The sequence below is a fragment of the Cottoperca gobio genome, chromosome 23, assembly GCF_900634415.1.
Source record: "Cottoperca gobio chromosome 23, fCotGob3.1, whole genome shotgun sequence".
Taxonomy (NCBI): Eukaryota; Metazoa; Chordata; class Actinopteri; order Perciformes; family Bovichtidae; genus Cottoperca; species Cottoperca gobio.
In genome coordinates, this window is record NC_041377.1 from 1,539,998 (window position 1) to 1,564,900 (window position 24,903).

The 24,903-nt window shown below is 40.7% G+C and overlaps 2 protein-coding genes and 1 pseudogene across 2 annotated transcripts; 2 read left to right on the forward strand and 1 right to left on the reverse strand.

Annotated features, from left to right (window-relative positions):
* Positions 1 to 3,317: 3,317 nt before the first annotated feature.
* LOC115028595 (UPF0577 protein KIAA1324-like) lies at positions 3,318 to 14,801 on the forward strand. Its single transcript, XM_029462467.1, has 22 exons — positions 3,318 to 3,558; positions 6,327 to 6,447; positions 6,546 to 6,735; positions 6,817 to 6,964; positions 7,834 to 7,923; positions 8,003 to 8,108; positions 8,242 to 8,391; positions 8,497 to 8,585; positions 9,325 to 9,505; positions 9,703 to 9,831; positions 10,031 to 10,121; positions 10,296 to 10,398; positions 10,558 to 10,695; positions 10,937 to 11,209; positions 11,288 to 11,461; positions 12,272 to 12,461; positions 12,545 to 12,641; positions 12,717 to 12,818; positions 13,003 to 13,129; positions 13,407 to 13,585; positions 13,952 to 14,114; positions 14,356 to 14,801. Exons 1-22 carry the CDS (start codon positions 3,457 to 3,459, stop codon positions 14,425 to 14,427), a joined length of 3,015 nt encoding a protein of 1,004 aa, XP_029318327.1. The 5' UTR covers positions 3,318 to 3,456; the 3' UTR covers positions 14,428 to 14,801.
* A 1,437-nt stretch (positions 14,802 to 16,238) lies between these two features.
* LOC115028567 (tetraspanin-9) lies at positions 16,239 to 19,961 on the forward strand. Its single transcript, XM_029462431.1, has 9 exons — positions 16,239 to 16,459; positions 17,400 to 17,441; positions 18,251 to 18,330; positions 18,449 to 18,640; positions 18,748 to 18,822; positions 18,916 to 19,017; positions 19,108 to 19,239; positions 19,335 to 19,418; positions 19,642 to 19,961. The coding sequence occupies exons 3-9, from the start codon at positions 18,268 to 18,270 to the stop codon at positions 19,711 to 19,713; spliced, it is 720 nt and encodes a 239-aa protein (XP_029318291.1). The 5' UTR covers positions 16,239 to 16,459; positions 17,400 to 17,441; positions 18,251 to 18,267; the 3' UTR covers positions 19,714 to 19,961.
* Positions 19,962 to 20,063: 102 nt separating this feature from the next.
* On the reverse strand, positions 20,064 to 23,224 carry LOC115028566 (probable imidazolonepropionase; annotated as a pseudogene).
* Positions 23,225 to 24,903: the final 1,679 nt, after the last annotated feature.

Sequence of the window (24,903 nt, forward strand, 5' to 3'; positions counted from 1 at the left end):
TTTCTGGTAGCGCTGTTTGCTGCTGCCACCTGCTGGTGAAAGGACGAACAGCTCCACATCGTAAAACACTGAATATCATAACACGCACACATATTTTGGGATTACCCAAAGGTCCTGGATTTCTGGAAGAATTTCCAAAAGGAGATTATTATTATTATTATTATTATTATTATTATTATTATTATTATTATATGATTTTATTTTATAATAATTATTCAGCCAAAATCAAATTAAATAAATGCATTTTACAGAATAAATGTCATCAGCTCTCATTCAGTCCTTGTAGGACTACAATTGTGTTTAAAAATTCAGTCAAACGCTGTCTTTACAGAGATAAACAATGCAATGTTTTGTTTTTAGAGACTGTTGACGTATGCAGAAATCACTGGAGATTTGGTCTGAAACTGTTGTGTATCAATCAGTATTGTCCTTGCCCAGATTTTAGTTTTGCTATAAATCATACACTGGTTTTACACCAGTGACAGCGTGTAATAGGCTAACACAAATTCAAATTTGTTTGGTTTGTCATGAGTTTACTAGCATTGTTTAAATGTCAACTATGCACTGATTTGGTGATTTGTACATTATATGACTCCTATGTTAAGAATGTGTGATTAAAAACGGAATAATTCTTTAGACGTCCAGGTTTATACATAAATTGTTTCAAAACCATTAAAATGATTATATTTAAACATGTAGTTAAGATGTAGTTCACACTGACATAATCATCTAAATGCTGTAGGAACAACATTAAGATGTAACCCCTTACTTTTCATTCTCTAGAACATCTCCTGACCCGCAAATGCTTACAGGGAAGACATAAACAAAATGTCTCAAATTTCACATGTAGTCTGGCATGTGGTTCAGAGAACAGAAAGCCAGTGGTGTTATCCATTTCTGCATTCTTTGCTCATCATGCGCCAAAGAAAAGTGACACGTGAAGGAAGTGTAGCTCCAGATTAAAACTGACATAAAGAACATACCTGTCAACCCTCCCGTTTATCCCGGGATTATCCCGTGTTTTTCCTTCTATCCCGCTGTCCTCCCGTTTAAATATGTTCCCGTAATTATCCCGTATTTTTAACCTTTCAAAAATAAAAATAGGCCTAATTTAAAAAAGTGTACAGTGGTAAAGTGTCCTCCGGTACAGCAGGGGGCAGTATTATGTTTAACTTTAGCTAAAAAACGTTATCCGCCAGTAAACACGCAGAAGAAGAAAACAGGAACAATAACACAGAAGAAGAAGAAGAAGAAGAAGAATCGTCCAAGCACAAGCACGAGGCACAAAAACATTCACTGTCAGTGACTTCATGTGTGACAAGAACTGTGTCGGAGGCACCAAGTGACCAGAGCTGAGGGAAAGAAGTCGATGCTTTGCGCCAAAGATAATGTAGCCTTCAGCCTTCAGGCAGGCAAAGTCTGCAACATATGTTTACAACAAGTCCCTTGCAGATGCTAGGGACTCCCACACTGAATAAAATGTATGTATGCAATTAACATACATACATCTTATAAACATGTCTGTACAAGTAATACATACTTTAAATAAACATGTCATTCCTGAACCCGTCCTTTATGTGTTTACATGTACATGATATGGGTGGGGGCTGGATGGCTCATATATGTGTGTATATGTGTATATATATGTATATATGTATATATATATAAATATATATATGTGTATATATATATATATATATATATAATATATGTGTATATATATATATATATATATATATATATATATATGTATGTATATATATATATATATGTATATATATATATGTGTATATATGTATATATATACACATATATATATATATATATATATATATATATATATATATATATATATATATATATATAATTTTCATGTTAACTGTCAAGAGATGGTTTTAGTAAGGAAGTGTTAGCTAGCTACCGCCAAATGTTAGCTAGCTACCGCCAAATGTTAGCTAGCTAGCTATGGTAGCTACCACAGACTGCTAAACAAGGCATACATTCCCTGTAGATGTTTGGGAGCATAATTACGTCTCTGCAGAGTTGGTCTCACTCTGACATGATTAACACTGTGAAATAACTCCAACAATAAATAAACATTTCAATCAGAAAATGTTAAAGTAACACTTCGTGAGTTGAATTCAACCCGGAAATGTTTAACCCTGAAATATCAACTCTCTAGTTTTTGCAGTTTAATGCTTGGATCCAAACAGGATGACCTTACAGTGCTCTTGTGTCCACACTGTCGGTTTAGTGACCCAGTGTTTGTTTCCACAGTGTTTGATTTAATGCTCAAATTGATGGGACAATCTGCAATCCAGTGATTAATTTGATACGGGTGAGAAGTGTGTTGTCGGTCTTTAATGCAGGCGAAATTTTGCATGTGTGCACTATTTTTATATAATATTTTTATTTATACTTAGGCTATTGTGATGCAAAACAAATCATCATCCTTTATAACTTAAACTACACTGTCTTGCACTCCTGTACTCAAACTGTACTGCTTTGTCAGTGCAGAGTTATAATAAGCTCAGCAGCCAGCAGGCCTGTTGTCCATCTCCAGCTGTCAGTCAAGATAAGGTGTGTGTTATCACACTCCTGGCGTCACTGAGGGTTTATCTGAGACTATAATTCAACAGGTTGAGACAGGTAGTGGAGCCTTCAAAATAAAAGAACTTGCAATATAAAAGTATTGATGCCTAAGATTTTACTCAACAGCCACTGGTGTCATGTATTAGATCTGTAATGAAACGAGTTTATTCAGGGAAATGTATATATAGTATGTAAATATAGTATACATTTTGAGCCTATATACTAGAAATGTGTGTGCACATGCAGATGACGATTTAATTTAAACTAACTCTGGTACAATACATTAAATGGTAACATTCATGTTTGATTTTCTAAATGGTAATAACAACAATTATTTTCTGTTTAATAGTGCTGAGCAAGAAAATAAGTCTCCTTAAAATTATTATTAGTATTATATTATTATGCAGCCCAGCACCTTTCTTACATTGCTTACATTGATTGATTACACTTTCCAAAAGCCTGCAGAATAAACAGAACATATATTAAGAAAATAATATATACAGCCTATTAAAAGCACATAATAATAATAATAATAATAATAATAATAATAATAATAATAATAATAATAATAATAATAACAAAACAATTAGAGGACTACATAACACTGTGCCACATCATCGTTTATGTGAAATATTTATTTTCTCTTTTTATTCTCGGGATAACAGTCATTTTAATATGAAAACCGGGACCGGAAGTGTTGTTTGTTCTACACGGTGTGTCTTGATGGTGGTGTGGGTGGAGGGTGAGTGAGAGACAGGCCCATCAATGACAGGCTCACCGCCACAAAGCCCCTCACCGCTCGGCCTGGTTCATGTTTGTGGCTCCAGGCAGCGGACAGCCGGCAGTTTGTGATCCGAGCTGAGGATGCGGGAGCAGGCGTGGGCCTCCTGGTTCCCCCGCTGCCTTGTGTTCATCATCACCGCTCACACGTCATCTGCGTCCGCCGACCTGCGGCCGTGCGATAAGGTGAGTACGCTTCACTGTTGTTGTTATTATATTATTATTATTATTATCTCCCAATATCCTGATGCTGCTTCAAAGTGTAGCTTTTTAACAGACCAAAATCAAATCGATGTCTTAATTGTTCATTTTTCAAATCATTATTCTCATCTAGATTTAATTTAAGTCAATAAAATGGCCATGCATGCATCTCATAATGCACAATTGAAATGACAAGTGGTTTATATATTAGCTCAATTGTTACTTGAGCTATGCGAGAGCACACGGTCCTCTGCACGCCGCTGATCGGCTTAAAATGCGGTTCATGTTGACCATAAACACGCTCCATAACAAGATGACGCTGTCTGCTGGCCTCCATCCCTCCTCTGGGCAGCCTCCTGCCGGCCAGGATTACCCGCTGAGGAGGAGAGAGAACCGGGGCAGTGCTGTCCATGGAGCCCAGAGGCAAAGTGAGGATGTTACAGGATCATCTCTCTTAATACAGTGTGAAAAGCTCGAAAGTAAAAGTCCTAGATTCATTAAGTAAAAGTACAAAAGTATGGCATCAAAATATACCCTACTAAGTACCAAAAGTAAAACAATCATATACATTATATTGCTGGATTATGCATTAATTTGTAATTGCAGCAATAAAGTTTTATCTTAATAACCCACCTGGAACAGTTGTTATTATTATTATCATTATATTATTTAGATGAGATAAGATGACATGAACACAACCACATAATACAGTTTGGCATCAGGTATCAAAAGTTCCTATAAAGATAAATAAATGTACAGAATGAGCATCAGACACAATATATGTTATGTTTTGCATAAATCTAAACAGCAGCGATGTTATATGTACATCTGTAATCTGTAATCTGTAATCTGTGATCTGTAAATAAAGTATATGTACAACATTTCCAGGGGAACTTTTGTAATTTTCTGGATGCTTTTGGCATCAAACATTCAATATGAAATATAATAATAATAATAATAATAATAATAATAATAATAATAATAATAATAATAATCAGCAGCCCAACACAGATTAGTGTCCATCTTTCTTGTTGTCTCTTCTACACAAATCCTAAAACCTCCAGATAATCTCCTGAGAGGATGGCTCCTCAGTGTTTTTTATCCCGTGTCCCCATTCTCTCTTTTTCTCATCAGTCTCCATGACAACCAGCGTGAGTCACTTGGTGCAACTCATTAGCTCATGTCCTCAGTCTCACGTTCCCCCCCCCCCTCTTGTTTGTCCACTGGACAGCAGGTGAATCTGCGTGCAGGTTGCCATGCGACATGTTAATGAAGTGCTCGTCCTCTCACACCCATAGTTTGTTTGTGTGTGTGTGTGTGTGTGTGTGTGTGTGTTTGTGTTTGTGTTGGGGGAGGGGGCACAGCATGAATGGTCATTTCTGTTGTTGCAGAGAGGTGATTAGTCATAAGAAAGAGCTCAAGCTTATCTGTACCTCACACATCCTGCATCTGCAAACCATCTGTGACAGATTCCCCCGTACACACCTTGCAGGTCATGTCTGTGATTGTTCCAGTGTAATTAGCTGCTACTTAGATGTGAGTGCTCTGCTGCAGCCGGCACGCTCTGGTGACTCGTCCGCCCAGTCCAACAGCAGGTTCGGGGGAGGAGATGGAGATCTGCCAGACTGAGGCTTTGGACTCATGAGAAGTCGCATTAAAAGTACAAACCAAGCCCTACTTAAGGGTTTTACTGCCTTATTTGGCAAGAATTAAAGTAGAAAACTGACTTAAAGTCAAATGTGATTTAATCAATATTAAATCTGCTAACTGTCCTACAGTCATAAAATACCTAAAGTCCACATCGAAATGCAACTATGGCTCAAAATATGATATTAAAAAGCAATATTGATCTTTTCATCTTGGCAAGAAAGCAGAATACATAATAAAATATCTGTGTGAGCGCTTGCTGGCTGGTTTATTTGGTTTGCTTAAAACAATGTTGAGGTCTAAAGTATAAACCAGATCGAGATTGTTTAGACCAACATAAGAAAGCAATAAGTGAAATAGAGTGCAGGAGTTATATTCTTTATTTATATAATTATAAAGAATACAAAGTCGCCCTTACACTGAACACACTGACGTCGTCTCTCGCTCAGGTTTCTATGAAGAATAAAAGCTTCTCATTATAAGTTGCTGTGGACAAAATGTTCCTCTAAATGGATGTTCAATCAGTTCAAAGATGAGCATCACAAGCAGCAGTCGTTGTAGCGACGAGCCGCTGTCGTGCCCTTCATGGACCATTAGTGTTACAGCAGGTTGGTTGCCGTGGTGATCGGGGTCAGCCTCCACTTTTCCCCTGGCTTTTGTTGTCGTATGAAATTAGTTTCATGTCCAGTACTGTGAGTGACTGGAGATGAAGCACTGGGAGGGTTTTGTATTTGTAGTGCAGAGGTGATGGTGTGATGAACGGTAACAATGGTTTATGTTTATTCATTTCCTGGTTGGAGAACAAAGAGTCTACAGTCATGCCCAGTCTGTGAGGCTGTAGCTAAAAGCTAGCATTGTATGTATGACATGTAACAATCACAAGGTAACCCCACCATGAAGCATTCCCTGCTTTATCGTAGGATCATTTTCTCATAGACTTCTATACAACCAGACTTCTTCCAAAGGATTGGACAGTTAGTGGCGCTAGATGAAAAGTCACGGGATCACTAAAGTTATTTCATGGCAATCCATTGTCAGTTGTCGAGATCACGAATGTCTTTGGATGGCGTATTGATCTTTGTGTGTATCTGTATGTGTGTTTGCAGACAGACTACTACTACCAGTACACAGAGTGTGACAGTACAGGGTCACGATGGAGGGTCGCCATCCCTCTCAATCCAAGATCCTGCTCAGACCTCCCACCTCCAACCAGAGGAACGGACTGCTGTAAGTACTGTGTGTGTGTGTGTGTTTCTGTGTGTGTGTTCATTTCTGAGTGTGTACTCGCATGTCAATATGACCCTCTTTCCCTCACCCTCTCACAGCTTTCTCCTGTCCGGCTGGGAAGTTTTTAGAGATGAGCACGCAGCAGTGTAAGCCGTGTGTGTCCGGCTCCTATTCTCTGGGCAGCGGCCTCCGGTTTGACCAATGGGACGCCATCCCAGCGGGCTTCACCAGCCTGGCCAGCTTCATGGACCCCGGGCCAAATGGAGAAGACATTCAGGCCTGTAACAGGTGACACAGCCACGCACTAACACTGCTTTTCTCTCAAGGTAACATGGAGGCGAGTATACAGCTTATTTGTCTGTGCTGCAGCTCATCATGGACGCCACAGGGTGTGTATCTGGAGTCGAACCGCGACGAGTGTACAGTGTCTTTGGTTTACGCCGTCCATCTGGAGAAGCAGGGCTCAGTCTCCTTCACCTACCAGTACCCAGACAACAACATCTTCTTTGAGTTCTATGTAAGCACCTCTAACTGCTTCCTACACTATAATATATTCTAATGAGATAAAATAAGAACCTTATTGATCCAAGACGAGGGAAATGTTACCGGGAAACTAGTTACAGCAGCTCAGTGATAAATAAAAATGAAATATACACACGTGTTGTGTAGCATTGTACAATAAAATAAAAAGGAATATGTAAATATAATTGCACAGGATACAAGCGGGAAATTGCACACAATAATTTAATTGCCAAGGTATCGTATTGACTTCCTCTGACGTCCCTTAGTTTGTAAAAAGGGTTTTATTATATTATTATTATTATTATTACAGGTCATTATAATGATGCAAACATTGCGGTGAAATTGTATCTGCCTTAATACGTTTAAGAAGAGGAAGAGGAAAGAAAGAATTAAAGAAATAGTTTGACCGTTTGGGAAATGAGCTGGAACAACTCTTCATGTCTGTAAGCTAACGATGAAGCTACTTAGCTTAGCTTAGCTTAGCTTAGCTTAGCTTAGCACACAGAATCAGGAGCAAACAGCTTACCAGCTCCTCTAACACTCACTAATATATACGTTAAATCTTGTGAGTTTAACTTGTACAAAGTCTGAAGTTGTGTCACGGTGACGACGGGCGAGCTGCCAACTGTTTCCACTTGTTTCAAAACGTTGTGCTAAGCTAAGCTAACGCGCTGCTAGCTGTATCCTCGTATTAAACAGGTGTTATCAATTTAATCTAACTTTCCTTAAGAATGCAAATACGTGTATTTCCAAATAAGCATTACCCTGTTAGTTAGTGTTAGTTAGTTAATTAGTGGAGGCTCATTGGGAGTAAGTTAGCAGCTGTTGTTGTGGCTCATCGCTACCATAACTACATGTGTTCAGGTGCAGAATGAGCAGTGTCAGGAAATGGCCCAGACTGATGACCAGAAGTGGATTAAAGTCACTAACAACGGAGAATGGGACACACACACAGTGCGTATCTGACTCTGCTTGACAGTATTGTGGTTTGTTTGTGCTTCTCCATGTTCATGCCTTTTTTTTTTGCTTTTAGGTGAATCTGAAGTCCGGTACGAACATCCTGTATTGGAGAACCACCGGCATCCTGGTGGGAGGGAAGATGGTCAAACCTGTGCTGCTCAAGAACATCCAAATAGAAGGTGAAGCATAACACAAACATAAGGCATTCATGAAGTTATCAATGCTATTTTACATTTATGACGGATGTAATAAGTGGAGATGAATTCCAAAGATCGCTTTTCAGATTGAAACTATACATTTAAACATGTCCAGGTGTTGCCTACACATCGGAGTGTTTCCCGTGCCGGCCGGGCTGGTTCAGCTCGGACCCCGGCTCCTCATCCTGTCAGCCGTGTGCCAGCAACACCTTCTCCACAAAGGGGGCGTCCTCCTGTACAGCCTGCCCGGACCACCACTACTCACGTATGTACGCACGTAACAAAAGCACGCAAGCTAGTTCTTACTGTTGTTGGCTTAAATATATATTTCAGTTTATTGTATTGACTTTGCTTCATTGTCTCCTCTCAGATGAGGGATGGGCAGAGTGTAAGGTGAGGCCGCCGTGCTCAGAGAAGGATTATTTCCAGATCCACACAGCCTGCGACGGCGAAGGGAAGGTCAGCAACATACACACATTTCACATTTCACACACACACACACACACATCCTCATCCTTTATACTGCACAAGGACAAACACACCTACTTACGAACACACCCTCTTTTGCATGGGGTTTGAATTAAAGGTACACTTACAAAAACACATTTTATGGTAGTATTTGATGAAGTGATGTTAGTCGTGGGATATTCTACGTTAAGATGCTCTAATAAAGCAAAAATAATTTAATTAAACAAGACCATTTGGAAGTATATAGACTACATACATACACAACAACCCATGATTGTTTTTATATTTAAAACATTAGCATGATCCTGTTTATCTTTGGTCTAATGAATGCACAAAAGAACATATAATAAAAGATGCTGTGTGCATGTATCCTTCTGTGAATTGCCCTTGCACACAGCTTACTGGAAGACAACGCTGCCTGCTTTTACTGCAGCACATTTAAATGGATTATAAACCGTGAAGACGTTTAGTCAGCTCTCTCAGGGCATTGTGTGTCAGAAACCAGAGAAGTCACACAGTGTGATGAGAAAGGACGAATAGCTTAGTGAACGTTTTGCGTGTCATTTGATCCAAAGTCAACTTCCTCGGCACTCGACCTTGACCTGTTTTGATTCACATCTCTGAAAGCTCTGAGTAAGAGTGTGTATCTCAGTCTGTATTACCGCAGGTACTTTTACTTATTCTATTAGCAACGTAAAGCCCCTGACATCTGTGGCTCCGTCGGTTACAGACGCAGGTGTTGTATCGTTGGGTGGAGCCTAAGATCTGCGTGGAGAACACGACGGGGGCCGTGGAGCTGCCTGCGACGGGGCAGAGAGAGCCCTGCCCTCCCTGCAACCCCGGCTTCTACAACAGCAACGACTCCACCTGTTTGCCCTGCCCACCTGGAACCCACTCAGATGGCACCTACGGTAAACATGCTGACACCTGGCATGTGCTGTTACTGAGCCAGCGGTGCCGTGGTCGTATGAATGGAGCTTTATAATCTGCGTTCATCTAAGGAAAGTCAAATAAACACTGAAACAGAGGCGACCCAGCTGCATCCACAACAGAATACTATTGTTGTAACTAAATAAAGCGTGTGTGTGTGTGTGTGTGTGTGTACCAGTGTGCACTGAGTGCCCTGCAGGTACAGAGCCAGTGTTAGGTTACGAGTACAAGTGGTGGAACGTGCTTCCCTCCAACATGAAGACTTCCTGTTTCAACGTGGGCAACTCCAAATGCGACGACATGAACGGTGAGTTTTTCTGTCCACCTGAAATAACCATCACACACACACACACACACACACACACACACACTCACACACTCACACCTGTTTTCTCATACATCCAAGCCCATGTTTGATAATGCACTAAAATAGCACCGTGTGCACAGATCTGTAACGCAGACTCGATGAGCTTTAATGTGTGTGCATCATGTCTGTTGTTCGTCAGGATGGGAGGTTGCAGGCGACCACATTCGCAGCGGAGCAGGCAGTTCAGATAACGACTACCTCATCCTCAGCCTGCATGTGCCGGGCTTCAAGTAAGCATGTGAGCCTTCCTTCTGGGGAGATCTACTTGCTTTTGTGTCAGCTTTGATTCATCTATGCAAGTTTGGACACCACAGAAAGAGAAAAATCAAGATGGCAAAGAAAACCACTTGAACACTCCCCCATATTATCTGAGTCCCTGCCTGTGTTCGTGTGTTTGGTGGCAGGGTCCCAGCCTCACTCTCAGGGATGACCGGCAGTGAGTTTGGCCGGATAACCTTTGTGTTTGAGACCATCTGCTCCGGCGACTGCGAGCTCTACTTCATGATGGTGCGTGCTTTGATTGTGTGTGTTTTGGAGCAGAAGGTGGTAATTACGTGCCAGAACAGTCTTGTTATCTCACTGTGGTTCAGTTTATTACAGTGTTCTGCGTTATTGTTGCTCAGAGAACCAACTCACGTTTTCTCATTTGACTGACGCCCCCTGCAGGATGTGAACAGGAAGAGCACCACAGTGGTGGAGTCATGGGAGGGCAGTAAAGGGAAACAGTCGTACTCGCACAGCATGACCAGGAACGCCTCAGTTGCATTTACATGGGCCTTCCAGAGGACTAACCATGCTCTGGACGTAAGTCAACTCGCACACACACACTAGGGAATCTTCCTCCACTTTGGTACAGACTAAAATATCTCAACATCTATCCGATGGATTTCCATTTTGCACGACATTGATGACGCCCAGAGGATGCTGATGTCCTGACCTTCTCTCTAGCGCCACCGTGATGTCTTCAGCTACTAAAAAACATATTTTTGTATTACTTAATAGTTCCAGCAATTATATATCTCAACATGTGTGTGTATGTTTGTAGGTGCGTCGTTATGTCAGTGACATGGTGAAGCTGTACTCCATCAGCGTGACAAATGTCCTGGACGGGATGGCGTCGACATGTCGGGCCTGCGCTCTGGTGCCCCAGAACTCCCAGCGGGCGGGCTCCTCCTGCGTGCCCTGCCCTGCTGGCTTCTACATCGACAGGAACACCAACCGGTGCCAGGAGTGTCCGCCAAACACACACCTGGCAGGACGCCACACCTACGGCCAGGATGCATGTGTCGCCTGTGGGCCTGGAAGTATCAGCAACAAGGTAGAGGGACTGTCCCTGTGGTTCGTTCACTGTAAGTCGCTCTGGATGAGACATTTCATATGTTTCCTTTTCTTTCAGGAACACTCTCGTTGCTACAGCGACTGCTCCTTCTCCCACACAGAGAACAACCGCACGCTGACCTTTGACCTCAGCCCCCTGAGCGACGTGGCCTCCGTGACCATCGGCCCGAGTTTCACCTCTAAAGGCACAAAGTACCTTCACCTGTTCAACATTAGCCTGTGTGGCCACGAGGTAGTTCACACATGCTTGATGTCATCTTATATTAGCAACAGTCACTATCCTCTCATTCTTTATTCAAATATATCCTTCAGATTTTAAAACTTGACCTTCCCTTTTTACTGGATGTTTTATTTTTGTCTTTCTTTACTCATGCTTAGTCTGAACATACGGTAAATGAGAAGTGATGTTTAATTTTGGATTTATTTGTATTTTGGTTATATTATAATGTCAGTTTCAAGCGCTCTTATGTCTGAATTTAATTGAGGTTTTTGTCAGCATTCATTTACTTTGCTTCACTCGTAAAGCAATAATATATATATATATTATATAATAATTATATATATATATATAATATATATATTCATAATATATATATATATAATATATATATATATATTATATTAATATATATATATATATTATATATATATATATATATAATATATATATTCATATATATAACTATATAATATATATATATATCTTATATATATATATATATAATATATATATATATATATATATATACTATATATATATATATATATATATATATATATATATATATATTATATATATATATAATATATATATATATATATATATATATATATATATATATATATATATTCAGGAGCAGTTCATAAATGAAGACTTCATAAAATATTCCAGCTATAATACAAATTGTTTTGTGTTGTTTTGAAGATGTATTCCCATGCGGGCCTGTCATCCCAGTGTGATGAAATTATTTTTAAAAAGAGGCAGTGAAGCATTAAGCGTAACCGTAGCAACTGAGAGATAATTTCCATGCTTCATCTTCAGGGGAAGAGGGCCGCTGTCTGCACAGATAACGTCACCGACGTGTCCAGCAAGGACGAGCAGGGCGACTCGGCTCAGTTCGTTAACTCTGTGGACAGCTTCGTCTGTCAATCAACCATCATCCCAGCGGATGGGCGGGGCTTCAGGATGGCCATTTCCTCCCAGTCCATCAGCCTTGCAGACGCTTTCATCGGTAGGACACTTGTTGAATGTCAGTGTGTGGCTCTGTGATCATTATCTTGTCATGTTTATATCCGTGTCCGTGTTTCTCTCCAGGAGCAACAGTCGACTCTGTTCTGGACGGCGTGAACGCTAAACCGGATCTTTTCCCAGAAAACTCAAAGGATGTTCCAGACATCAACTTCTTCTATCGGTACAGTTTGAGAGGCAGAGTGAGAGTGTGTTGTTGTTATGTTTAAGTCCTAACAGCGTCCTTATTTTGTTCCAGGTCAACACAAGTAACGGCTTCATGTGATCAGGGTCGCAGTTCAGTCATCACTGTTCGCTGCAACCCCGAGAAGTCTGAACGAGGAGCGCTCTCTGTGCCCAGGTAGGTTGTGATGTGGGAATAAGAGATGACTCGTGGAAAACATGAAAGAAAACACTCCATATTTCTGTTTTTAATACTTTAATTAGATGTGTTAGTATAAGAGAACATGATATAAGAAATTATATTCTATGAGTAAAACATAGAAGAAAAGAAAGTCTGTGAGATTCTCTGTGTGTTGGTGCAGCTCCTGTCCTGCAGGAACATGCAATGGATGTACGTTTCACTTCCTGTGGGAGAGCGCCAGCGCCTGTCCACGCTGCGCCGAGGACGACTACCACCGGATAGAGGGAGCGTGCAAGAGAGGCGTCCAGGTGACACGCTATTGCCTAGCTTTAACATTTTTCTATCGTAAAACTATTCCAGGATTGTGTTCCAATAGTTGCTTCGTGTTTTTAATATTTAAAACTAAACCCAAAATCTTTCCTTTTACGTTGTCAGATCTTCTTCATGCTTCAATCCTCAGAAATAAAACCAAATACACGCTTTCTTTTCTCTAGACATCTGACATTTGATTTATGAAGCCAAATATCAGCTTCCACAAGCCAAAAATGTGTAAACTCTCCATCTGTCCCCCTCCACTGTCTCCAGGAGACTCTGTTTGTGTGGAACGAACCAAAGCTGTGCACCAAAGGTGTATCATTGCCTCCCAGAAGATCCTCTGGGTGTGAGGCCATCGCTCTGTGGCTGAAGGTCGGGGTTGGGGGCGGAGCCTTCGTGGCCGTGCTGCTCATCTCTCTCACCTGCTATTTCTGGAAGAAAAACAAAAGGTTGGAGGCGCCTGCCAACTGAAACATCGATCTCTGTGACATGCTCATTAAGATCTCCTTCATTTGTTAAAGGGTTCTCTGGTTCTTACTGAGTACACCTTTGTATTTATCAGAAGCACAGGCAGTTATGTTTGTACATTACTTTTAGGTGTATAATCATTAATAACCTTTCGACCCTTTTATGGTCGGAAATATACTTTATTTTCTTTTTTATCCTCTTAAACATCTAAATGCTATTTTATACTTTTAGATATTGTAGAATAACTCCGATGTGTGTATAGTATCCTCCTTTAAACAGCTACACACGGGATGTTGTCAAATAACATGTTGTCTCACGATGACGGTGTCCCTGTGGTCTGTGGTCAGGCTGGAGTACAAGTACTCTCGTCTGGTGATGTCTGCCAACAAGGAGTGTGAGCTGCCAGCTGCAGACAGCTGTGCTCTGGCTGAAGGGGAGGAACCCGACGATGACGTGGTCTACACCAAGAAACCCACCCTGCTGGGGAAACTCCGGGCCATAGCCAACAAGGTGTGTATTTGAATGACTAATAACTTTATTTAGGGGAGATGAATGAGCACGTACAGGAGTCAGGGATCAGCACAACCATGAGGATACATCCTCCCTGAAGCATGAATGATAGAGGAGCCTCGAGTCATGCAGATAAAAGCACCCTCACTGGATGTCAAAGCTACATCCACCATATGTGCTGCCACTTATTCAACATCATCATCATTATCGTATCATTATTACTCTAGTATCTGTCTTTCAGCACGAGAGTGGAGAGAGCTGCGAGTCTGTGCAGCTGAACTCGTCCCAGTGTGATCGATGGGTCCTGGGATAAACGGACGGCAGCAGAGAGAGAGAGTCAAATCATGGAGGAACAGTCAGGCAGAGAGTGTCAGTCACTGACCTCCTTATGTGTCCTTTGCCTGCCCTTCGTTGTGTGTGTGTGTGTGTGTGGGGGGGGGGGGGGGAGGCACCGAAATAGACCTCAGTTTTCACTGGAAATGTTTTGCCGCCCGGAAGCTGGATAACACACAGGAAACACAACTCCTGCTTTAATGCTACGGATGCTCAAGGATGCTGAAAGAGAAACATACTTTTAATGGTTTTTGTATGTTTTGTATTTTTATTTGGTCCTTTCTGTTCAGAGTCATGTATTTATATTAATGTTATCATGATGAACCTTTATTAAAGTCCTCTTTGACTTTGGGATTTGTGTGTGGATGTTGGATGAATAGACCAAATAGACATAATCTAAAGAAATTTCCAATAAATCTTTTTGGGGGGGGCCTTTTTTGGGGTACGTTGCCTCGAGGCAACACCGTACCATAATGGTAAGTAATGAAAAAAGAGAGTTATTGCTTCAAATTTGAACATTTATTTAAAAACACATGGAAAATACTAAATAGCCTCAACAGATTAAAATGCGTGGCACTTAAAATGACACACAAACAAGATTACAGGTCTGAATGTTGCCTGCAGGCGACGGCGTACCGTTGTGGAACCCCCCCCCATTGGAACGAATGGGTCGAGAGTTTAAGCATATTTTATCTAACTATCTCACTGCTTATGGAAATGCATGAAGCAGTTCTTCTCAGAAGTGAAGTATCGACGTTTTCAGACCATGTTTGTGCAGAGAAATGTCTGAGCTGATCCGTGTGCAACAGTCTGCAAAACAAGTCTTCAGCATGGCCCCCCAGAGACTCATGTGACACATTTAAACACTGCAATTGGTTCCTTATGGTCCTGTCTCTTATTAAAAGTGTTGCATTATACCTGGGGATGTATTGTGTGAATGGGTATGTTGCGTCGAGGCAGCAAGGTACCCTAGAGGGATAGTTTTACTAATTTTGAGGTGTGGATCCTATTGGTTGGACACAACAAACATTGTGAAGGTGTCCCTTTGGATTCTGGGTAATTGTGACGACATTTATCAATATTTTCTTATTTTTTACAAACCAAACAATCAAGAAAATAATCAGCAGATTGACTATTATACTTTATTATCTATTATGTATCTATTATATCATTAGATTATTATTACTCATGCTTTCATGTAAAAGCAGGATTATTTTCCTTATGGATTAATCTGATGAATAGTTTTCTTTTATTGATATTTATTATTTGCTTTGTAAAAATTAGGAAAATTGCAAGAAATGAAATGCTGTAACAATTATCCCGAGCCCAAAGTGACACAAAGCTTTAAAACTAAATTACAATTATTGTATGTAGTGCAGTAAACGTCAATAATTAATGTAATAAATAAATAATGTAGAGGAGTAAAAGTAATAATAATAATAATAATAATAATAATAATAATAATAAGCTTTATTTGTATTGCACCTTTCATACAAAAACATAACAATTAGTACAAGATGAGACAGAATAAGAGCATTTACAGAACAATAATCACAGTGTTGATGTACATGAGTCTGAAGTATAAAAGTATAAAGTATAAAAATAGCAGAATTAAAATAGTATAAAGAATTATGAAAAGTAAATGTAGGCTACTTAGTTTAATTACATTCCACCACTGGAGTTTAGTTTAAATATGTGTGTTATTTACACAGCCAGGGTCTTTGCCCGGCTGGTCCCTCTCACCAGCCCCGACAGACACGCCTCCACTCCGGGGTCCGTCCCCCGCTGTGCTCCGCCCTCTCCACAGACCTTCCTCCTCCTCCTCCTCCTCCTCCTCCAGCCATCGAAGAAACTTCACAGCCGACTTCACAGCCTTTTACAACCGTCGGATTTATGTTTTAAGATCGGGAGATGCTGTGAGGGGCACATCAGCAGAAGTTAAGCCGGCATGTGAAGCTCTTTTATCGGCTGAATCTTGAGACGCTCGCGGGGAGATGAGTTCATAGCCCTCGGTAGGACACGAGCTAAACTGTCTTCTTTCTTCTGTCGTCGCGTGCACATGAAAACAAGCACGAGCCTGCAGTGGCGTTGTTTTAGTTAGTCAAACATTGATGTGTTTTTGTTCTCACGAAAGTTTAAAATTAGTCGATTTAAAGACATTTCTGCGTGTTTTTAACGCAAACTTTCCCAAAACCGCAAACTGAAGTTCAGTCCGTTGACGTCACGTCCTTTGGGGAAAGAGGCTCGCGCTCTGATTCCTAATAAAACTAATAAATGTTATATAAAGATAAAGTTTCCTTTACAAGACACTAGCGAAACATGTCTTATTTTATGGTAATGTCTTGAAAGAGGCTGAGATTTATTTAAATGTTTTGTTAGTGGATCTCTACAACTCATATACATCCTTTAAATTAGTTTTTAAAGAATGTAGGCCTACAAACTATCTAAAGACAACTTTTTCTAATTTATAGGCCATTATTTTATCTTCATATATATACAATTATATATATTTTTAATGTATTAAATGTAAATGTGTTCCCAAATCCCTTTATCATAAGGATAAACGGTAGGTGTTATGTTTTGTGCAAAGTTAATTTTGAATTCCTCCACATATGTTAAAAACTTAACATAATTGTGTTGTATAAGTGTTACTGGAAAAGTAAAACATAACCTAAAGTTACCTAAACAACATCAAAATGATGATTTATTAGTTGATGGATCAGTAATGTATACACAGTCAAAAGTAAAACAATATTTTTGTTCATGATTAGTTGAGATAAACATGAGGTAAAACATATTCTTTGTTGATGTATGCCCTTATACTTGTCTAAAAAGCCTGAAAAACCAGAAAAAATACTTGAAGCCCGAGAGTTTTGTCCATAAATCTAAAGCACCAGCTTGTACACAACATGCAGTAGAGCGTAATTGTTTGTATACACGTGTGTGTTGCAGGTACGCCACTAGAGCTTCTCTGTTCTCCTGCTAGTTGAAGTGGTAAGTTCATCTCTTCCTCGTGTTGTTTGTGTGGTTTCTGCTTCACTCCACAGAGAACTCCATGTTTACAGTTAGTGGGATGTAACGGGAAACACAGAGGTCGGTGAGATACCGTGTGATGTCTGGTACTGTGTGATCATGGTGACGCAAACAACCTCCAATGGATCAAAGAAAGCATTAAATTACACCTTTACCCTGAAGACGTACCTGAGCCGTGCCAGTTTATGTGACTGCCACTTTTTTATACAAGACATATTATACAATAACTTTCTTTTTACTTTTTATACTATGTTGTGACTTTTAAACAACTTTCTTTTTAACTTACTATACTATGACTTTTTTCTGACATGCTATATTATGACCTTTTTTTTTTACATACTAATCTGTGACTTTTAAAGGACTTTTGTAAAAATCATATAATATGACTTAAATGACTTTTGTATATAATATACTATGACTTTTAAAGGACTTTCTTATATAATATAAAATGACTTTTAAAGGACCTTTTGTATATAATATACTATGACTTTTAAAGGACTTTCTTATATAATATAAAATGACTTTTAAAGGACTTTTGTATATAATATAAAATGACTTTTAAAGGACCTTTTTATATAATATACTATGACTTAAATTACTTTTGTATATAATATAAAATGACTTTTTTCAACATGCTACACTATGACTGCATACAACACTTTGTCATTTTTACAAGACACTATTCTGTGACGTTATTTGACATTTTCATGACTATGATTTATTTTTTAACATTATCTTTTCATGTTTAAAAAAAAATATATTTCTTGCAGTGCCTATCGATTCAATCATGGCTCGTGGTTGCATCTGCTGCGTTAAATACATGCTCTTCCTCTTCAACCTGCTCTTCTGGGTAATTATTCCTCACAGGCAGAAACAAGATCAAAATACCAACAAGTGTTCTTTTATCATTAAATCAACAGGAAGTTTCTGAGTTTCCTGTGTGTGTGTGTGTGTGTGTGTTTTTTCAGCTGGGTGGGTGTGGATTGTTGGGTGTGGGCGTGTGGCTGTCGGTGTCTCAGGGCAGCTTTGCCACCCTGTCGCCCTCCTTCCCGTCACTCTCCGCCGCCAACCTCATCATCACGCTCGGCACTGTCATCATGGTGACAGGTTTCCTGGGCTGCCTGGGTGCCATCAAGGAGAACAAGTGCTTGCTACTGAGTGTGAGTGGACTACAGTACCCATGATGCATCTCCTGTGGTGTTGTTTGAGCGTAGTCTTTAGTGGAGTTCATATTTACAACGATATAAATCTTTTTTGTTTTCTCCAGTTTTTCATCGTTCTGTTGATCATCCTCTTGGCCGAACTTATCCTCCTCATCCTGTTCTTTGTCTACACCGACAAGGTGAAGGAAAAGTCATATTTATATTAGAACAAATCACCTGCTGCTGTAGGTGAGTGTGACTTCATGTCCGCTGATCCTCGTCTGTTTGCACAGGTGAGTGAAAATGCCAGACGGGACCTGAAAGAAGGGCTGGTGCTGTACAACACGGATAACAACGCTGGCCTGAGGGACGCATGGAACAGCATACAGGGAGAGGTACATTATTATTATTGCTATGTCTTTAGTTTGAATCCAATCTCAACATCAGTTTAAAGTTTCTTTGACTGCATCTCTCCTGCCTACCAGTGGCGATGCTGTGGTGTGAACAACCACAACGACTGGTACACCGCCCTGCATGATAACGGGGTTCCTGACCTCTGCTGCCAGCAGGTTTACCCGGGCTGTGGACGCAACGCCTCCAATACCTTCTGGACACGGGTCAGTGTGTGTGTGTGTGTGTGTGTGGGGGGGGGGGGTTACTCTAAAGGAGTCAAACTCCAGACACTTTCCTAATGTGTGTTGTGTGTTTTCAGGGTTGCTATGAGAAAGTAGAGCAGTGGCTGGATGACAACAAACATCTTCTGGGAACCATCGCTATGTGCGTGTTGGTCATACAGGTAAGCAGATCTTTATCAAGCACTTTGCTATAATAAAATGAACTGGATGACGCTTACAAGAAGTGCATTATGGGATACAACCCATGCAGAGTTCAGCACAAATGAACTGCCTGAGGTGCTGCATTTAGAAACAATGATAGTTTGTTCCACTAGTGACTTGAGGGTAAAGAAGAGGAGAGATGTTATGACGTAATATACTAAACATGGTTGTCTTTGCTTCCAGCTCCTTGGTATGGCTTTCTCAATGACGCTTTACCAGCAGATCCACCGAGCAGGGAAGAAGTATGAAGCCTGACGTTAGTATCATAAAGTATAGTTGTCACACGTGCCACTACAGCCTTTTATCTCACATTTTTAAAGTAGTTTTTCATATAGTATCACTCTGATGCATGTTGTTTGTCTCTAACGATGAGAACCGACTGTAAAGAGGATGTTTAGGTGTTTAGAAGCGATGCCTGATGTATGATGTATGTTAGATAAAACAAGCGTCGTGTACTAACATGTTCAATAAAAGCACTCGTCACAAACGTGATAATGTTTTTACTGTTGCTCCTGAAGTCTTTAAAGTTTACGTGTCTGCTTTCACCCTGACGGTCAAACAGCAGCTCTGATTACACAGATATAAGCAGAGTGAGCATCGTGTCACTCATTAACCCGTGCGATCCCTTGAGGTGTGACTGTTTCTGAGGCGATAGTAACACTGCAGACACAGTAACATCTCAGTGACTACAACAGGCTTTAATTCAAGACTCCAGGAAGTAATCGTGTCGCTATCAGAAGTATTGATAACCACTTCTGGTTATAAGTCCATAGTTTTGTCATTATCAACGACGACGTTCCCTTTGATGACGACGTAGCGGATCAGCTCCTGATGTCCTCCCAGCTGGTAGATCAGATGCTCCCATCTGCAATAAAACACACGATGCATGCAGTCAAACCACCGATAACTAAAGTCGCACTGGTTTGTAAGAATAAAATATACATCTGCGATCACTGACATTGAGCTCTTATTCAACCTATGTGACATATAATAATGTTTAAGTATGCAAAGATGAATCTTATGCCTAAATGTAGGATGTCTGCAGCACTGAATGAACTCTGGGTCACATTTTCTATGCAGAGGGACAATACACACTCTGAAGTGTTGAGAGAACTCAAGTAAAGTTCAATAACGTTGTGTTTAAGTCCTGCAGTTAATAACCTGACATCATTACTTCATCGGTTCCTTCCGACTTAAACACAAAGTGGTCCCCGTGATCATCTCAAAATAAAAGACTCCGTGTGTAGATCTGGACTTCTGATTTACCGCGTGGTGTCGAGGACCAGCAGGTCTCCGTGTTTGTCGACCTCCAGGGAGCGTGAGTGTGGGAGCACCGCAGGGCGTAGGCGGCGTTGATGGTGGCAGCAGCCAAAGCCTCAGGCATGGACATCCTCATGTTGACACAGGCCAGGTGCATGACTATTGGCCTGAGGACGGAGACGAGAGAGGGGACAACAAATCAACAGAGGACAGAGACAGGGGAGAGTTTTAACCATCATGCAACACTCGTCCTGCTCACCATGGAGCAGCAGTAGGCGTTGGGGTTAAAGTCGCTGCCAGGGCGACAATAACTCCAGCTTCCAACATGTCTCTGGCCCGAGGCTGAGGCAGCCTGAAAACCACACACACACCACACACACACACACACCACACACACACACACACACACACACACACACACACACACACACACACACACACACACACACGAATATGTACTTAAGTACTTGAGTAAAATGCACTTAGAGACTTTCCACCACTGGTCACAGTACCGTAGGATGTACGCTGTCGTTGGTAGAAGGACGGCGGCGGTTCTTGCTGTTGCCATGGCAGCGATTCCCTCGTCTGTGACCTCCTCCAGGTGACTGATGGCTAAGGCTCCGAGCTCTGCACCCAACTGTCACACACACACACACACACACACACACACGTTAAAATGATATTGCTTCATCATTTAAATAATGTATGAAGTAAATGATACTTATATTTGAGTTTTAGCAACATTAGAAACACAATAAGTCGGCGGTGGATCCAACAAAGAGTAAACGCAGCTGACGGGTAAGTGCTACCTGAGCAGAGTTCATGGGATGGAGCTCATCTCCGTGGAAGTTGATGTTGAGGCCCATGTCTTTGCCGGCCTGCAGGATGGAGCGAGTCGAGCTGAGGTCAAACACTCCCTGCTCAACAGAACACGTCGATGTTGTCGACTCTCAGAGTCCCAGCAGACACTGTTCTTTCAGCGTTGGCAGCTGAACCTGCAGGATGTCCTTTGTGGCTTCGGCAACTGTTTTCCCTCTGAATGAAGGACAGATAGGATTAGCTGGAGAGACTCGTTTTTCAGGATGTGATGTGAGATCTGTTGAGGACGGTGCACACTTTGGCACTGCGTGGGCTCCACAGTAGGTGGAGGAGATGTTGATGGGCAGCGTGCGTCTGGCCTCCTCGATCACCTCCAGCATCTTGAGCTCAGTCTGCAGCTCCAGGCCGTACCCGCTCTTACACTCCACCAGGGTTGTGCCCACTCGCTGCATCCGGAGCAGCCGGCTGCTGAGGGAGCCCAGCAGCTCGGAGGGGCTGGCAGCTCGAGTGTGATCCACCGTGAAGTGGATCCCTCCGCCGGCCCGGTGCACGTCCATGTAGGTGGCACCTGCCAGCTGCAGGAGTAACATGCATTTCATTAAAAAAAATGTTTTCAGCTCCAAATGTGGAAGAAAGATTCGAACAATTGTGGAAACATATCCAACATAATTATTTACCTTCATTGCAAATTCATGCACCCTGTCACCAGCCCAGACTGGATGTGTGTGGGCGTCAACCAACCCTGAAACAAGACGCTTCTTAAAATGCAACTATAAATATATATATATTATTTAACTATAAATATATACATATATAACACATATTTATACATATATAAACATATATTTATACATATATAACATATATTATACATATGTACATATATAAATATATCATATCATATATATATATATAAGAAATAAATATATGTAATTAAAAAAAGAAACAAAACAATCAAATATATATATATTTATACTTGTTTAATATCGTAGCAAAATATCACATCCACATTTATTAACATTAACTGAATATTTAAAACATTGACGATTGAAAAGTTAACTCAAAAATTGGCAAAACACGATTAGACATTCAGATTTACTCAAATTGTTCATCAGACCCTGAAGGTTTTGTTCTTTCCCTTAGTGCAAAAATATATTTTAATGTTGCACTATGGAATATATTTACTGTACCTTTAATAAAGACAAACTGGAACATGTAATGAACGTCTGCTGAGCTGATACTCACCGGGCAGAAACACACATGCCTGTCGCATCAATCACTTTATCAAACCATGGAGTGTGGATACTGAGCTCGGATGATCTCCGCAGGCCCCACAGCTTTGATCAGCCCGTCACTGGATGAAGAACGAGCTGCTTCAATATAACTTCATAGCACAGCTTGGATTTGAACATGCAGGTCACATGTTCTACAATCAGAGGATTAACCTTCAGACCACATGTACAGTGAATATCAATGGTAATGAATATTTAGAGTAATAGAGTAACCCCCACATGCTTGTCACATGGTATTCAGTCATCTCAGATGCTTACCTTCCTATCACTACGCTCCCATTTTCAATCACACAAAGATTTTGCATCCCATGTTTGGTCAAGAACTTCTCTCCGCTGTTGCAGATCAGAACCACCTGTTTGGCATTCTCCACCAGTAGTCTGTAGTTACTGGACATTTTGATTCATCCAAAGCAAAGATACTTAACTTCACAGCGACTGGCTTCTAACTAGTTTGGGAACAGGCAAATATTTGTCCAGGAGAGCAGAGTTTAAAGTGCACGGAGAGAGGCGGAGCTTCTGCCACAGACAACCAGTAATAATTACAGAGACATTTACATAAATGTTAAATATCACATGCAAAAAACACAACCAGGTTTAAGAAAGGGTAGCAATAATCATTTTATTGTGTCTGTATCACACAAAGTCACAACATAAAATTGGCCTCACATACAGTAAAAAAAGGAAAAGAAACTTCAAAACTGCTTGAAAAATAACCTAAACCCCCGCCGTTCATTTGTTTCACATGGTGAAAACACAAACACACATCAACTCAACTACGAGGTACAATCACACAACAGGGCCGAGTCTTCTTCACGCCCCTCATTCTCCGTCTTCCTCTCTTCTTCTACGCCTCTGATGTACAAAACATTATGCACCTGTTGGTTTGAAACCACCACGTTTTAGCGCACAGGTGATGCCCTAACGGATGCAGGGGGGGGATACATAATAGTTTGATGCAACCTTTTGCTTCCCGCACTGAACTTCTTGGGAGAATGACGTGTTAATTATTAACACGGATTAGTTGAGGTAGCTAGGAAGCTGCAAAGACTTAATTTCCCTTTAAAACATAATTATCTTACTTTCAAATAACCGTGTTTAAAAGGTTCTTAACGTAAAGAAATGATTGAAAAAGAAGCATCTACTGAACTAGTTATGGAATGAAAATGTTTTAGATTCATACCTGATAAGCACTTCACCGAGATGACCCGCCAATGCTCCATCCCACATACTCTTCCGTGTTGCCAGCTGCGAGGAAGACACGTACATATAAAAAGGTCAAGACGGCTACCAATAAGGGTGTATTAGCACGGTCATGGTGGACACGCGCTGATCTAAAATTGTGCCGCTTGGGATAATGAAATAACTGTCGACACAAGTTACACTGCACGTTCACGGCAATAGCCTACTTTCATGGGCAGCGTGTAGGCAGCACCACAAAAATGGCTGTGATGCGTAATATAAGTGTTATAACTCTTGTGGGCTGCACACGAGGAGTAAAGTGTGAATTCATGAAAATATTATTTAGCAGTGGATCAACAAATATTCCAAGAGAACTTTAGTAAAACATTCTCTTTGTGCAAGCAAGGATGGCACATGTCAGTGTTGATAAATAACATTTGTAAAGGAACAAGGCATATACAAAAAGTAGTTCTCACCTGCATATTCATGTATCCATCCACAGACACCAGGTAGCCCTTATACTCCATACCCCACTTCAGCTTCACCATCACTGGCTTGCCCGTCAGGCCGTTCAGGAATGGTTTTGGGTTCAGAGGTAAACTCTATGGAGAGAAAGAGATGAAAAGTATTATACGCTTTAGCTATATTAGTTAACTACACATGCATATACCTACATATTCGCATGTATTGCTACAGTATTGTGATTAGGTGTATGCCGAACTGTAAATAAGCTGCAGGTATAGCCTGCACTGTATGAAATTACAACCTACATTTTTTATGAGAACACCCAGTGTTGAACTACTTTGTTCATAGTATTTAACATTACGGTTTTCGGCAAACAGCAAGTCTATTAGTAAATTCCGGCATAACAAACATGTTACATTGTCTTTGCGGG